Here is a 14,926-nt window from a genome sequence, read left to right as displayed (position 1 = left end):
AGGGACTTTGTTCTTATCCTTTGTCTTTACTAATTGAATGAATGCTTGGAGATTTAACACCGCAAAATACTGATATTTTAATATATGATGTAATTTAAATGATGAAAAATAACTCAAGCAGTCCTTATATTTTTTATGGGTATAAAGGATGGTTTTCCTTCACAAAGGGATTTTTCACCCACTACCTGATTACCCTTCTTAAATTTTGGAGAGAAAAGAAATACTGAAACCCTAGAGTAAGATACAGGTTCATGGCATAGCCACATTCAGTTTATGGGGTGAAGTGCTATACATTAATGAGATTTGATGAGAATAGAAAACTGTATGTAACTTATAACCAACTTATTAAAACTAAGTAGGTATTACTTTAGCTCCATCTTCAGTGATCTTCTAGGAAGTTATTTCTGTTAATATAAGTTGTTCTAATTTGGGCAGTGGGATCAAGAAAGAGCTTTAGTTGTCTGCCAGCAGCTCACTTAGGCACCTGATTCTTCAAAATTTGGGAACCCCCTACTGAGTCCAGGTGCAGGTTTTGCTGCACAAACCAAGCTCTGGTGCTGCCTTTGCTGAAGGGCAAAATGGGAAATGGTCCTAAAATAAACCCCATGTTTGTCTGCCGCTCCATCTGAAGAAATATTTTGAGTGATGAAACCAAACCATTCTCCTGCCTTATGCTGGGAACGGTCTCTGACTTGGCTGGTCTCTCTCTGTGCCTCTGTCCAGGCAGGACATGGGTCATGTGGATTGCAGCCTGTTCTGAGTAGTCTGAAATCAGAAATCAGATCAAGTATTGGTCCTGTGTGATGTTTTCTTGGAGCTGCTTCACACTGATCCGATTTCACAGAGAGAGTTTGAGGGACAGGCTATTTTGTTTTGCAACTGGGACCATACAATAAATGTGAGTCAGAGCTAGAAATGGGTCTCCTGATTGTCTTTGTTTGAAGCCTATGTGTAACTGGAAGACATTTTAATGTGTAAATGTTTGTGTTAGAGGCAAGACTCCAAGTTTTGTTCAGAAACTTTCTAAGCTTTGGAACTTGACAATTTTTCTAAGCCTTTTTGAGTCTTCCTGTGACTATGCAGTTGCATCCTGCACAAGCAGACACAAAATGGTTTTGGGGGATGACAGTTTGATGAATGAATTTGAGACTTTCATAAAAGATGAGTCACTTTGATGCCTTTAAGAGAGAGAATTCCAACTATAAATCCAAGATGTATGGAGAGAGAAAAGTGTCGCATGTGTAAAGTGGTGTTCTTCTAACCTTCTAAAGTGATGTTCTTCTGAGCATCACCTGTGGCAATTTTGCAGAAAATGGGTGAGGATATTGCAGGGAAAAACAAGTGTCTTATGAGGTTGGGTTGTTTTTTTTTTTTTTTTCCAATCCCAGCCCTGAGGGTACTGCAGCATTCTAGTAAGAAATCCTGGAGCAGGAATGTGTGAACCTTAAGTCAGAAGTAAAATTTTGAGACCAATCTGCTTTAAGGGATGTTGTGAAGATTGAGAGTAGGTATCTGAAACATCTGTGTTTCCATGGGAGATAACTTGTGGAGAAAACAGCCAAATTTTTGTTAGGATAGAAGGAAGTGTCATCATTTGCCTCTCTATTTTTATAGCTATCCATAGGAAAAGAAGTATATAAAGAAATTTGAACCTAAATTTGTGGAAAAGGTTTTCCTCTGGTTTTCTTTTTTTTTTTTTTTCATTAAAAATGCCCACAAGGTTTTGTAGAAAGCAAAAGATTTGTCCAGACAAAAATAAAAACCCAACTACTTTGATGAATCAGAACCAGGTAAAAGACTGATCACTCACAGAGCTCTCCTGCCATATTAAACATCAACAAAGATACTTGTTTCTGTTCAATAGTGTAAATCTTGTGCAGAAGTAGAGAATCTGGTCTGCAAATACTTATTAGTTCTTGAGAGCTACAGCAGTGCTTGTGTGGTGCTTGAGGTAAAGGGGTTTGTTTACAGGGCTGGGAATTCTGAGAATAAGATTCTTTGGGGTTTTTTTCCTGGTCTTTGTAAGAAGAGTGGGCAAGGGTTTCACAGCTCTCATCACCAGTTCTTAGTTGCTGAGTACTTGTGTTTGTTTCTTTGAGTTTGCTGTGAAGAGAGTAAAACACTTCTTAAACTTTTGCAAACATACAGTTACCTTGACCTTGAGATGATAAAGCTTCTACTCGTGTTTTCCATTTTCTGTAGCAATGTTTTATCCAAAAATGGCTTCACATGGAGTGTAGACATTTTAAATCAGTCTTCGGCTGAGATACACAGAAGGTCCACCTACTTAATTGCCCCTGTTATTTATGTGCCAGATAGATAGCTTTTTTTATGGGCTGCTTTTTCTTCTTTTCATCCAAGTCAGAGCTTATAGCAGTCCAGGTTTCAGAGTTTAGTGCTGTAGGTGGTGCTCTGGGCTGTCTTCCTTGTGCAATGCTCACCTCTACTGAACTTCTATCATGACAGTGGATGTACTCCTATCCTTGCTATTGTTATCAGATAGAAAAGGTAAAACAGCATAATGTCAGTGTTCCTTAGGAATTACTTTCTGCCTTTAAGAATGTGGACTGAGATTTGGGTACATTTCGGTTCCATAATGAGCTTTACATTATTAGTTAATTATTGTTTTTCCTAATTTCCTGGTGATTCTTAATCAAGGGCAAATTATCTCCTGGTAGGTTCTGTCTGACTGAGGTAAAGGAGAGATGCCATAAATTGCTTCTGGGTTATACTGAAACAGAAAGCTGGACCTGCTGTACCCACCATCAGGTGTGTTGTGTGTTCAGCCAGTCCTCGAGACTGGGGTACTCGGTCAAGCACCTTCTGCAGCGACATGAGGGAAAGAAACATGCCCCAAGTGCAAAGCCGAGGATTTGCTGTTGGTTTAGCTTGAACTGAAGTCCTAACAGCCTACTGAAAGAATTATTATTAATAGGCCAGTTATAATGGCCTAATTGCACTTACAGTCCAGATTATCTAACTATAAGAGCTGATTCCTGATAACACTACAGATATGATAAGCTCTCTGGTGTCTGGTTATTTGTTGGTGTTACAATCATTCTGAAGAAGAAAAGAGAGGTGTCATTACAAGTTGTCAGCACCACAAGTTTTTCATGTGGAGGGGTATGTTGGTGGTAGTTTCCTCCACCTTTTTGCCAGGCAGAAGGTGAAGGTAATGCCAATACTGTCCTTTTCCTCACTCTAAAGTCTACTTAGGGACATTTTTATGTGTTTACCAGCACAAATATGTGCTCTGCTTATTTTCCTTTTCTTCAGTGGTTCATGATATTGTAGTCAAATTTGCCATACATGTTTTTCTCCAAGGAGTCTGTGTGCATAGCATTAAGGATAACAAAGATTTTCTCTGTGCCAGTTAGCTGTGGCTGTGAGATATGTGTCAAAACTTGCAAAGGCTCATTCTTGTCTCGGTTTTCATTGGTCAAATTTATGCTCTTTGAAGCAACTTGTCATGGTCCTGGGATAATCACTGGCAAGGACCAGATCCTGCTGATGAGAAGCAATTTGCGAGCAGAGGCTTTGAACGGCTCAGTGATCCAATATAAAACTGATACAAGGAACAGATTTTGATTTAGCTCTGACATAAAGAACTAAAATAAAGAGCTTGCTTTGGAGAAATTCATGTATCTCCTTTAGCCAGTCATAGCCATTAGTGTATCCTTCAAGGGTTATGGGAAATAACCTTTAGAGGACCTGACTGTAAATACTGGTTCCTCATTTGAAGTCATTGTGCTCGTTGTAGAGATTAGAAAGATTTGGTGGGTTCATTTCAGTCTCCATGGCAGTCTTTCCTAAAATGTAGGTGACCAAAGAGGCTGAAATCAAAAAATATAGACTAACAATGTCTGCTTGCAGTTTTTAATTTGCTTGTAGAAAGGGTATTGTGTCCTCCTTCAGTAAGGAAGGAGGAAGAATCAGAATAGCAGCAGGATCCTACAGAGAGTTTCAGTGTTGGACATCCAGAGAATCATCTTGACCATGGTGAAAAGCTGGTAAATGACAGTGGACTCTGGTAAATGTTGGAAGCCACTGGAGTGAAGAGTTGTTGGGTGGAGTCTCAAAGAACTCAAAGAATGTACCTAGTAGATTGTTCATGCAGAAAACAGTGAAAGAGTCTCCAAAATGAGCAAAAAATCCCAGCTTTAACATCTGAGCCATCCAGTGTTTGTCTGTCCTGTCCATTTTGTGGCCCCATTGTCTCCCACTGGAAAGCCATTCTAAAGGGAAATCAGTTTTTCCTCTCCAAAAAAGTTGTAGAGGTAACCTTTCTGTGAGAGTTTCTGGTGAGGAAGTGGTTGCTCCTCAGACATGGTTTATGGGATACCCATGCTACACAAACAGGAATTTTTCCGTTATCTTAGAGCTTTCTGGACAGACTTGAGATGAGATGCATGGGAACTTGTAACTGGCCAGAAAATAAAGCACAAATCACCACTTCTCATTCAGTGACTGGTGGTCACCTGAAAATATCAGGAGGCAGTGCCAAAATCAATATTTTGATTGCAGCAAAGCAGTCAAGCTTGTAAATATTGTATATGTGATGCTCAGGAAGATTATTCTGAATGTGTAAACTTCACTACTGGAGTGAAAGGAATAGTGGTGGACAGTGCTGTGGGACCAGGGAATGGCATGATATGCCTGAAACAATCCATGGTGGGTCATCCCTCCAGAGCAGTGAAGAGGATCTGTGGCAGCTGAGGGCAGCCCCACACTTCCAGCCATTTGGGTCTTTCCAGAGGGGTGGAGTTAAGCCCTTTTCTCTAACAGTGCTGGGAATAGCCATTTCTTGACAGGATTTAAAACATTGCATGTGGCTTTGGGTTTTTTAATCATAATCCTAAATGGTGCAGGAGTGGGTATAAAGGTGAAGTGATCCTTAAAGAAGCAGTGTGTACCAGCTTTGCCTTTAATCTTTGTGACTGAAGGAGCTTCCTTAGGTGTTGCTGAAAACTTTCATGGTGAATTTGAAACCTCTTCTCTCCCTGAGCTCACCAAGAGTTTCCCCATTGACTTTAAGAAAAGTAGAATTATTAAATAAATTCCTTTAAACTAGGGACTAGCAAATGTAAACACTTTCCACATTTAGAAGCCTGTGTCAACTTCATGTTCCTGTCATTATCTGGTAAAGTTAATTTAATAGGTGAGATGCTAATTCTGTATTTCTGTGTTGTTTCCTTTGGTGTTGTCCTTAATATTTAGGGAGTATTCAGCTGATTTTTGCTGAAGCTAACAAAAAAAAACCCTACAGCTTGCAATGAGAGCAGGCAGTTACACACGTGGCCAGCAGCTATCACAGTGAAATATTTGACGTGCAGCACTCAGCACTTCTACAGGCTTAACACAATGTTTTTGCACGATGGCAACAGTGCCATTGTGACACAGTTATCTTAAAACAAAAGCAACAAAAGTCTTAATTTATGCTCCACAACCTGTTATTCGTCAAAGTCTTGGAGCCCTGTTCATTCCGTGCTATCTGAATCCTGCAGCAGGGGATGCTGGAGAGGGGCAGAAATGCACAGGCACCAGGATGGCATCAAATGAAGTGTGAGAAGAGCATTAATCATCACATAATGAAGTATGTGTTTGTTCCTGGCAGATAACTTCTGAAGGAAAAGCTTTAAAAGGAATAGAAAGCTAAGAAATTTCTTTATCCTTCTACTGCTCCAGTGTGAATCCTTTGCAGTTACATGCTCGAGAGTAATTAGTAAGATATTCATCAAAGATAACTAGCTTTCATGCATCTTACAGCTGCAAGTGTGTAAAATATTTAATGTTCTGATTGTCCTTGGGATTTTGAAAACAAGGCTTTGGTTTTCATTTTAAGCTCAAGTTGAATTTATTCCCCCTCCATGAACTTATATAGGAAAATCTAACCAAACTCATGACACTTTACAAGATGGTTCATAAACAAGTAATTAGTCTCAAAAACTAATTCTGTGTCATGAAAAATAATTTCAGCTTTTATATTACCAAAAAGGAAAATACCAATGTGAATTTTCAGTTGTATAACATAATACATATAATAATACATATACTAATATATATTGGTGAGTTCTAAATGTAAAAGCTGGCTCAACAGGTCCTTTTTGCAGACTGTGCAGCAAACTGTACTGCTGAGTATTGTTCAAGTGTCCTCATGAGCAAGTTACAGTTGTTTGTGAAGATTTGCATAGTAACAATTCATTTAAAGTTAATAAAAAATCTTCCACATCGTGAAGAATCTCAATTTCTCATCACCTGCCTCCCTTTGGGCCCATGATGGGCAGGCAAAGCAATTGCAACCTTCCTTTGCTTCTAATTAAACCCCCCTTTCTTCCCAGTCTGGGGTGATGCTCATGACAGTGCTAGAAAAAGAGCAGTTTCACTTCTACTGAATTCACCTATTCAGCAATTTTCTGGGCTCCCAAGACTTCCTATTTTAAAATCTTGCATATATCTGTGTGTTATTAAAAGACCATCAGGAGGGTATGGCTGCAATATGTGGTAGAAATAGGAGAGGAAAAGGATTAATCAGAGCCTGCATGTTCCTTGTCATCTGGAGGGTTTAATATCTCGTCATATACAATGCGGTTCTGTTGCTAATTTGTGGAGCTCTTGGCATTTAAGAAAAAGTTTAAATTTGGCTGCTTAAAGTGCAGCCATAGGCAGAGGTATTTAGAAACAGCTCATACTTGCAACAAACTAAAAGTTATTGATGAGCCAGCAATAGATCCATGTTATTTATTAAAGACCTCTCACAAATAAAGTGAGTGGCCAGTGGGGTCCATACACTGATAAGTGAGGAGTAACTCGCAGTGAGAGAGAGAAATCTTAAAACAAAGGTTGGAAGGAGTCACTGGCTTCTCACTGGCCGAGATCAAGTAAAAGGTTTTTTTTTCTTATTCAACTCTTGAATTTCTGCAGGGCTGGAGATTCCCCAGCCCTCTCTTGGTGACATGTCCTGGTGCCGTTTCACTCCTGCAGGAGGCTTTCTCTGACACTTGTCAGCAACTCCCCACCAAGTGGTAGTAGGCTGCTGTAAAATTACCCCCCTGTGACTCTTCTCCTCCAGGAACACATTATAGCAATTAATTCTACAGTGGCAGCATAAAAAAAGCAAGGAAGTCTATTAATTTCTTCCTTAGCCTACTTGTTTGGGTGCTTGAAATGTTAATTTCATTGAGAAATGTTAACATTTCTCTTTTCTGTGGAAATACCTTGTCTTGCCTAACTTCTGCTAGGGAAGGCCTGTAGCACTAACAGGGTAAGTTCTTCTGCTATTACAATATCTTTTTCTTGAGGCTTTAATTTTTCTCTATAATCTTTACACGAGGAGAATTACTTTGTTTGTTTGTTTGTTTGTTTTTAATAATATGAAAGATACTGTCATGAGAACTAGGTAGACTTGCAGACTTGTGTGAAGTGGAGGGATCTCCAGCTGCAGAACAATAAAATATATACATGCCCAACAAACCACCAAAGGCAGAAGGAACATTTTACATCTTGGTGAGCAATGTTTTCTGCTTTAAATGGCGTGTTTCAGTCCCCCTTTGAGCATTTACAGGTGTTAGAGGAGCTGTGATTTGTTCAGTTATTATTTATAATTGATTAGCTTCTTGTGAGAGATACTAATCTGGTTTGGTGTGACAAGTGCTTATCTAATGAGTATGTTGTCGCTGTGTTTGTCATACCATAATTCACATAAAGAAGCAATAAACCATCTCAGCTAGCAGAGGGTATATCTACAGCAGTCATGCAGTATCCAGAGACAGGGGAATATGCACAGCTTCTGGAATAATCCCTGGCAGCTAAGAACTACTAATTACATATAAATAAGATTTTAAAAAAATGTACAAGCAAAAAATTGCTTTATTGAAAAACATGTTTTATGTCATAATACAGATTTAGAGGGAAGAAATATTTAATTTGTTTTAAATAAATCCAAAGGCTGCTTTTGTGCCACTTCCATGACAGCACTGAACTTCCAACCCCTGTTGCCCATGTTTAGTTAATTAGCAAATTTTCAAAGGGCAGGAAGGAGCTGTGGTGGACTTGCAGCTCCTTTCAGGGTGCAAATTAAGTTAGAGAAGGCATAGGAGGTGGGGAAGCTCCTCCTGGACTTGGAACACACGTGTAGGATTGAATATCCCATGTCTTCATTGTCCCAGCCTGTCACTGGCAGGGCAGGTGAAGCAGGAGCAGGTTTGTGCCTTGCTCTGCTCTGGCAGGTTGGTCACCAAACTCAGCAGCTTTGAGTATCTCATAGTTAGGCAGCAAGAAAAGGAAGTTTTATTTTGAGGAGTTATGTTCGAAAGCTAACAGTCACATAAATTAATGATTTAGTGACTGCTGGGAATGCAGTCATTTTTCCTGATGAAATAAAAAGACAATAAAGCAGCAAAATTTGATGTCATGGCTGTTAAATTCTGTGATTTTATACTTCCATCGATCAGAAAATGAATTTATGGTCTCTGTATTTTCGGCATTGTAAAAGTCTGCGTAATTTAATTGTTAATCTAAGGTCAAAAGTGAATTAGCATAATAATATCTGAACTGCACTGCTCTGAAATCCCCTGATAGGCATCTTTCTGACTCCTGCTCTTATAAAACTGTTCCCATTGGTTCTTGACCCTATTAATGTTGTTCCTAGATAAGCTTTGCAAGGGTAGTGTGTGAGAGCCTCTCTGCATAAGCAGTCCTTAGACGATGCAGTTGTGATGGGGGTGGCTGGTTTTTGTGTGAGATATTAAGCCTGCATCAATCCTGGTGCTTGTTATGATTTCCCCTTCATTTTCACAAACTTTGTTAGAAATGTTACTGCTTTTCTTCAGAGTCCATTCTGATGACATTAAATTATACATTCATAGATATAAAATTACTTGAGGCTGGGTTTTTTCCCCCTCATAGTATTCATAATATTTGGGTACATTTCACTATTCAGCCTTGATGTGCTTTTGGTGTCCTGGGTATATTTATTAATTAATGTCTTCTCTGTGTTTTGAAAGCCCATTAGTTTTAAGTACTATTGTTACCAGTGCTTAAATCTTGAGTTATTAAAAAAAAAAGCCAAAGCCAACAGCCACTTTGCAAGGTGGCAAAAGGCTTATTATGGTGATGCAAGAAGAGCATTTAATGTCATAATTTGTCTTTCTTTTTGAGAGGTTTTGATCCAGGGAGGTTTTTCAGGCACCTGGCCCTGGCAGCAGGAGCTGGGCTTGTGGTTCCTATATTATAAAATACAAGGGAGAATTAGGAAACTCCTTGAAAAGCACTGTGCTGAAATGAACTGTCTGATGTGATAAATGGGGAAATGAAGACAAAGTTGAAATGACCAAAAATGGGGTCCTCTTGGAATCCACTTGGGATTCCTTTGGTTTTTCTGATGATTATCTTCCACAGCAAGTCTGGGAATACCACAGCCATATGCCTCTGAGTGAAATGCAGCCACATCTGAGTTTGGACCTCCTGTGTCTGTCTCATGCATAGTTTCATCCATGCATAGGAGCCCATAAAATCTCCCCTTTCACCTGGACTCGCAAACCTCAGCTCAGCACGACATGCTGGCTGTGCAGTGGCTGAGTTTTTTAAAAGTAGGTGGAACAATTTCTGCTTCAGGCCTGGAGTTACGGTTAGATTGGTTAAAATAATCCAGCTTCTGCCCCAGTGGAAGCATCCCAGTTGCAGGATGGCTTTACAAGGCTGGAGAATCGGGGTCAGGCTTCCCGTTGCTGCGAGCTGGGCAAAGTCACCTGCAGAACGACGGTGGCCTGTGCTCTGCACCTTCAAAGTGGCAACACAGGGTACCAGGATAATGATGAAGGCGTGTAGGTCTCCTGGAGAAATGTCATTTAATTATTCATTGTGAACTGTTTGTTGAACTCTGCTCGCCGGGCCTCACACGTTTTGAGCTGGTTTGTAAGCAGAGCAAAAGGCAGGAGCGAATCCAATACTGTCTGTCTTGCCTGCTAATTATCTGCTTACTAATCCATGGGAAAAAGCCAAACATAAGAGGCATTAAAGTAGGTATTGAAGTTATCATTAGAGAATAGCTCTGCCACAAGGAAAGGCAGAAAAAATGTTAAGAAAAAGGTGTTTTGTAGGGATAAGTTACACCTCGTTTTTATTGCAGCTATTTACTTTGAACAACTTTTGGGGAGTCCTTCTGCAGCTCAGAATGCATGGATTAATGGTGTTTTATGTATAATTGGGTAGTATCTTATTTCAGTTTGCATAATTCAAGTGAAACCAATAAACTGCAAATAAGGGCAGAATAAATGCAGTGCCAGCAATCCCCAACATGACCAAGTGCAGTAAGGGAAGGCAGGTGGGGATAGTTTAGCAGATGGTTAAATAAAAACAAGCAGAAAATAACTACAATATTATAAAAAATAATAATAAAAAAAAGAGATGGAAGACGTTTTCTCATTTAGGTGACCTTTTATTTGTAGGAAATAGAATTTTGTTGAAACCTCAAACCAGCTTGCACCAGGTGAATGTTTTGTGGTTTAGAACTAAGAGAAGTTCCACTCAGACTTATGCACTTGCAGAATGAAGTCCTCGGGAGTAACCAAGGTATAATCTTCGCAGATCGTTAAAGCTCTCCATGAAAAAGATTGAGATACCAGTTGTAAGGAAAACAAAAGCAAACAAAGCACTTTGTTAGGTAGTTTATCTGCAAAAGGCTAGTTTTCCACACAGGAAAGGGTTAGTGTATCTGACAGGAGGTCTGACAGAAGGGGAGCGCTGGAACAAGCAGTTCTCCAGAAGAGGAGAGCAGGCAGTCTGACATGAAGGCTGTGCACACAAAACTCGTGCCAGACTCCCCTGTCTTAACATTGACACCTACTTATAGCCACCCAAGGAGAACAGTTCAATTACACAAAAATTGTGAATGGTTCCTCCCTACCAGATCTGGTGCGTGCTAAGCAGATAGCGACTGGTTGGGGTGATGAGGGGCTCAGATCAGTGGAATGATGCTTGCTTAGCAATGATAGGCAAGAAATGCATCTCCTCTGCTTTCAAGATCACATAAAATACCTTTGCCAACATCGTGCCTATTCACTGTGAGCAAAGACCCTATTCACCCCCTGAAACACTTCAGCACTCCTGAGGGCGTGGAGTCCTGCTGACTGTCAGCAGGAGTACTAGAAGGGGTCAGAGTCTGATCAGAATCAAATCACTCCTTATAATAGTCCCAGTAATTATAGAAAAGTACTGCTGCTGGGAGATGATTATGGATTTGTATACACCTCAGCTACTCCTTTTTAACCTTCTGAGAAAGCACTCTTATTATCTTCCTTTTCTTCTCATGCTTTATCACCTATGTCTTTCCTTGGGCATTGGAGGGGAAAAAAAACCTGAAAAATTATTGAGCTTCACAAAATGCAATGAAATCCTCTCTTTAAGTGCCAAGGGCTGGAGGTGGGGAGGGGAAGGAGCAAACTTTATTCTTTCTCTGATGTTCTGAGTACTCAGAAGTTGCCTATGAAACGAAGTACTCTGGGTTTCATAAGTGGCTAGAGGGAAGCAGGGTCAGTATCATGCTATCTTCAGGAAAACAGGAGTGCACAGTGGTAAGAAGTGTTCTACAAAGGCACTTCACATTTCAAGTGTTCTTTTCCTGGGGAAAAAAGTTATCGTACATCTAGTTTTGAGTGTATTTATAGCCCTATAATGTGTTAGCAGAATAAAGGAAATTTTTGTAACTCTATCTAGAAAATGCAAGTGGATGAAGAAGTGATTACATTTCAGATTATTTCTCTCTATCAAGAGTATCCAGTTTGGAAAATAATGCAAAAATTGTTTAAAAAGAGAGTATTATTCTTTTTTCTTCAACTTCTTTCTCAGCGCATTTCTCTGTATTTATTTCTTGCCATTAAAAGGACTGCCAAGGTTGTGTTAGCATCACCCTAAATGGCAAAGATTAATTCAGTGTGTAAATGAATCACAGAGTATTTCAAGTGGGATGGGACCCACAAGGATTATCAAGTCCAGCTCCTTCCCCTTGCAGAACTACCTAAAACTTAACCAAGTGACCAAGAGCATCGTCCAGATGCTCCATCAGCTGTTGCCAGGCTTGCTGCAGTGACCACTGCAGGGTGGTGCTGTGACACAACAGGGAGCTCTGTTCCAGGGACTGACTGCCCTCTCAGTGAAGAATTGAATGATAGTATGTGAGGGGTATTCTTCTGTGAATAGGGAAAATAGAAGTTCCCAGAAGGAGTGAAATAAAAAAATTGAGAAGGAGCAGGAGAATAGTGCTGGTAGAGCTCTGCAAGCTCCAGTCTGTGTGTATTTATGGTGTGCCACCAGCAACAAGATACCTCTCAAACAGGTTGGAGCTATGACTTTTATAGAACAGCGTGGCCCCTGCCCATGGCCAGTCATTACCACTTGGACACTAAAACAGGGGCAGGTTACTGGATCCTTCCCAGAATCACGAGATTACGGTCTCGTAAGGTGATGTCATCTGACTGTGAGCCACAACTGGGACACACTGAGCACCAGTGGGGTTTGGGACCTATTGGTCCAAACACGACAGGAAGAATTAGGGAGATGTCTGCATATTGTCTCTTTGTGATATAAAGAAAATGATATTTCCTTTTCATATGGAGAATCAGAACTGTGCACTTTCATTTCCCTCCAAAGAAAAATGCTGGACATAAAATCAAATGAGATTCTGGACTGAACCTCGGTACCTGCTTAACTGCTGTGTCAGACACCAGCACGAGCAGGAAACAGAAGCTTCTTCAAAGGGACAGTCTTCCCATTTCAAAAAACAAGATTTCTCCGACCATTACATCCCTTGGGGATCCCTGTTGGGACAGGACCCTTTAACATCTTTAACAATGACCCAGGTGGCAGGACAGCACACTCTCAGGAGCTTTGCAGATGTTAGCTTGCTGATAACACAGCGGGCAGGTCCAGAGGGACCTTGGTAGGCTGGAGAAAAGGGCTGACAGGGACCTCCTACAACGCAGCGGTGACAAATGGGATGCCATCACATTGGGCAGAAAAAATCAAGCTTGAATATAATCTGGGGGCTCAACAGGCTACAGAGCAGTTTTGCAGAAAAGTTCCTGACGTGGTGTCATTTTTTATTGATATCTCAAAAAGGAATTAACTGTGAGGGAGGTGTTAGGGAAAAGCCATGAGCAAAATTCTGGATGAGCGTTGCCACATCGTGCTGAGGATGGACCACATCATCACAAAAGCTGCAGTAAAATTTTGCAGGTTATCTCTAACCTAGCTAACCTGTCTCTAGCATCTCTGTGTGACTTGATTACCCCCTCGAAATGCTTAAATTTATTGAATGGGTCACTTTGCTTAGGTTCAAAAATAATCTGTGCCATGAGCACTTCCCAGCAAGTAACTGTCAGTGTAGATGTTTCTCATCCCTGGGGTTTTTATGTGCATTATATGACTGTTTCTTGCAGAGACTGAAGGAGCTGAAACACAGGGAGTTTGCACGGAATGTAGCATCTAAGTCACGGAAAGATGAAAGAAAACAGGAGAAAGCCCTTCAACGCTTGCACAAGCTGGCTGAGCTGAGGAAAGAGAGAACGTGGTAAGTACACAGCAGCTGAAACATAAAAAATATTTTAAATTCAGCCCTCCAATGTTAGCTGGTGCCGTGGGATGCAGGGTATTGGAGTCCCTTGGCTGCAGCCCCACACACACGTTTTTATGGCGTTTTGGAAGCTGTATGTGTACAGGATTTGATTCACACTACATGCACAAATTGCTTTTTCAGCTGAGCACAAAATGACACGTATTTTTAGTTTAAAAAAAAAACCAAAAATGTGTTTCATATATATTTCATAAAACCAGGCACATTGGTTGAAAGCTGAGTGAACTAGGTCATGCATTTTCAGGCTGACGCTACTTCATTGATGAGGTGAGGAATACAGTCTGTCTCTCTAGGATGTAACAGATCCCTGTGATTTAGTTTTCAAAACGCTTGCCAGGGAAAGCATCCAGAAATCTAGCTTTAAATTTCAATAGCTGGATTGTGTATATTAAAAGGTAAGCGCTCCTTTTCCCCATCTCAGCAGAGTGTTTACCTTCCTCTGCAAAAGGGACTCCATGCTACTCATACATTTTACCATTGCATCTGAACATACTGTAGAAATTAATACTGAGCTTGCTGGTTGTGACTGAATGCTAAAATAGGACACAGTTCTGACACAGATAAGCCACTGAAAATACATGTACTCATCACAGTGTAATCTCTCTGGGGGAAAAAAAGGATAAAAAAAAGGTATTTCTTGCTCAGAAATAGTCTCTTTCTCGCTAGGTTGGATGGTGGGCAGCATGATGAAACAGAGTCTGTCTGAGCAGGTGGATAGGATGTGAATGTTGTGAGGTCTATTTGAAACAAGCAACATGACACATAATTTTTTGATCTTTTAATGATAACTCATGTAGAGACTCTTCCTCCTCTATCAGTATTTTAACTGTCCAAATTTAATACTTGGGTGTATTAGATATTATTTTCCCTAAACGTGCTCCAGAATCTGAATTTAGCATATTTCAGGAGAAAGACAAAAGAAGAACTTACTGTTTGCATTTTTCGATGCTAGTGAAGCACAGATTTTGCAAGCTTTTGTTGCTTCTGGATTTTTTAAAAAAATATCTTTTTTCTAGTTCCTGAAGGAGAACTTCTATCCGAGCTTTATTTTTCTATCCAATAATTGCTGTTTACTACCACTTTGCATCCTCAGAAGTGTGATGCAGATAGAAGATTTTTTTAGGCTGGTATTTTCTAGGTTGGTTTTGTTGAAGTCACCATTTTATTCTTTTAAAGGAAGGGTTTGTGTGGAGTTTTTAATATATATTTTTAATTTATGAAGAACTGGGCAGGGCAGGACTTCTCATGAGGAATTCATCTCTTGTAAAACCTCTGCCTTGATTTCTAGACCTGGTAGGG

The 14,926-nt window shown here is 40.2% G+C and overlaps 1 protein-coding gene across 1 annotated transcript in view; it reads left to right on the top strand.

Annotated features, from left to right (window-relative positions):
- Nucleotides 1–14,926, top strand: part of ZNF804A (zinc finger protein 804A) — a 167,513-nt gene that overhangs the window by 127,707 nt on the left and 24,880 nt on the right. The window contains exon 3 of the mRNA XM_027887873.1: nt 13,434–13,564. Within this exon, the coding sequence (XP_027743674.1) occupies nt 13,434–13,564 (131 nt within the window). The remainder of the gene's footprint in view (nt 1–13,433; nt 13,565–14,926) is intronic.

This window comes from Empidonax traillii, unplaced genomic scaffold, assembly GCF_003031625.1.
Source record: "Empidonax traillii isolate 1590-97213 ecotype Southwest subspecies unplaced genomic scaffold, ASM303162v1 scaffold223:size1722714, whole genome shotgun sequence".
NCBI lineage: Eukaryota > Metazoa > Chordata > Aves > Passeriformes > Tyrannidae > Empidonax > Empidonax traillii.
This window is presented reverse-complemented; position numbering and strand designations above follow the sequence as displayed.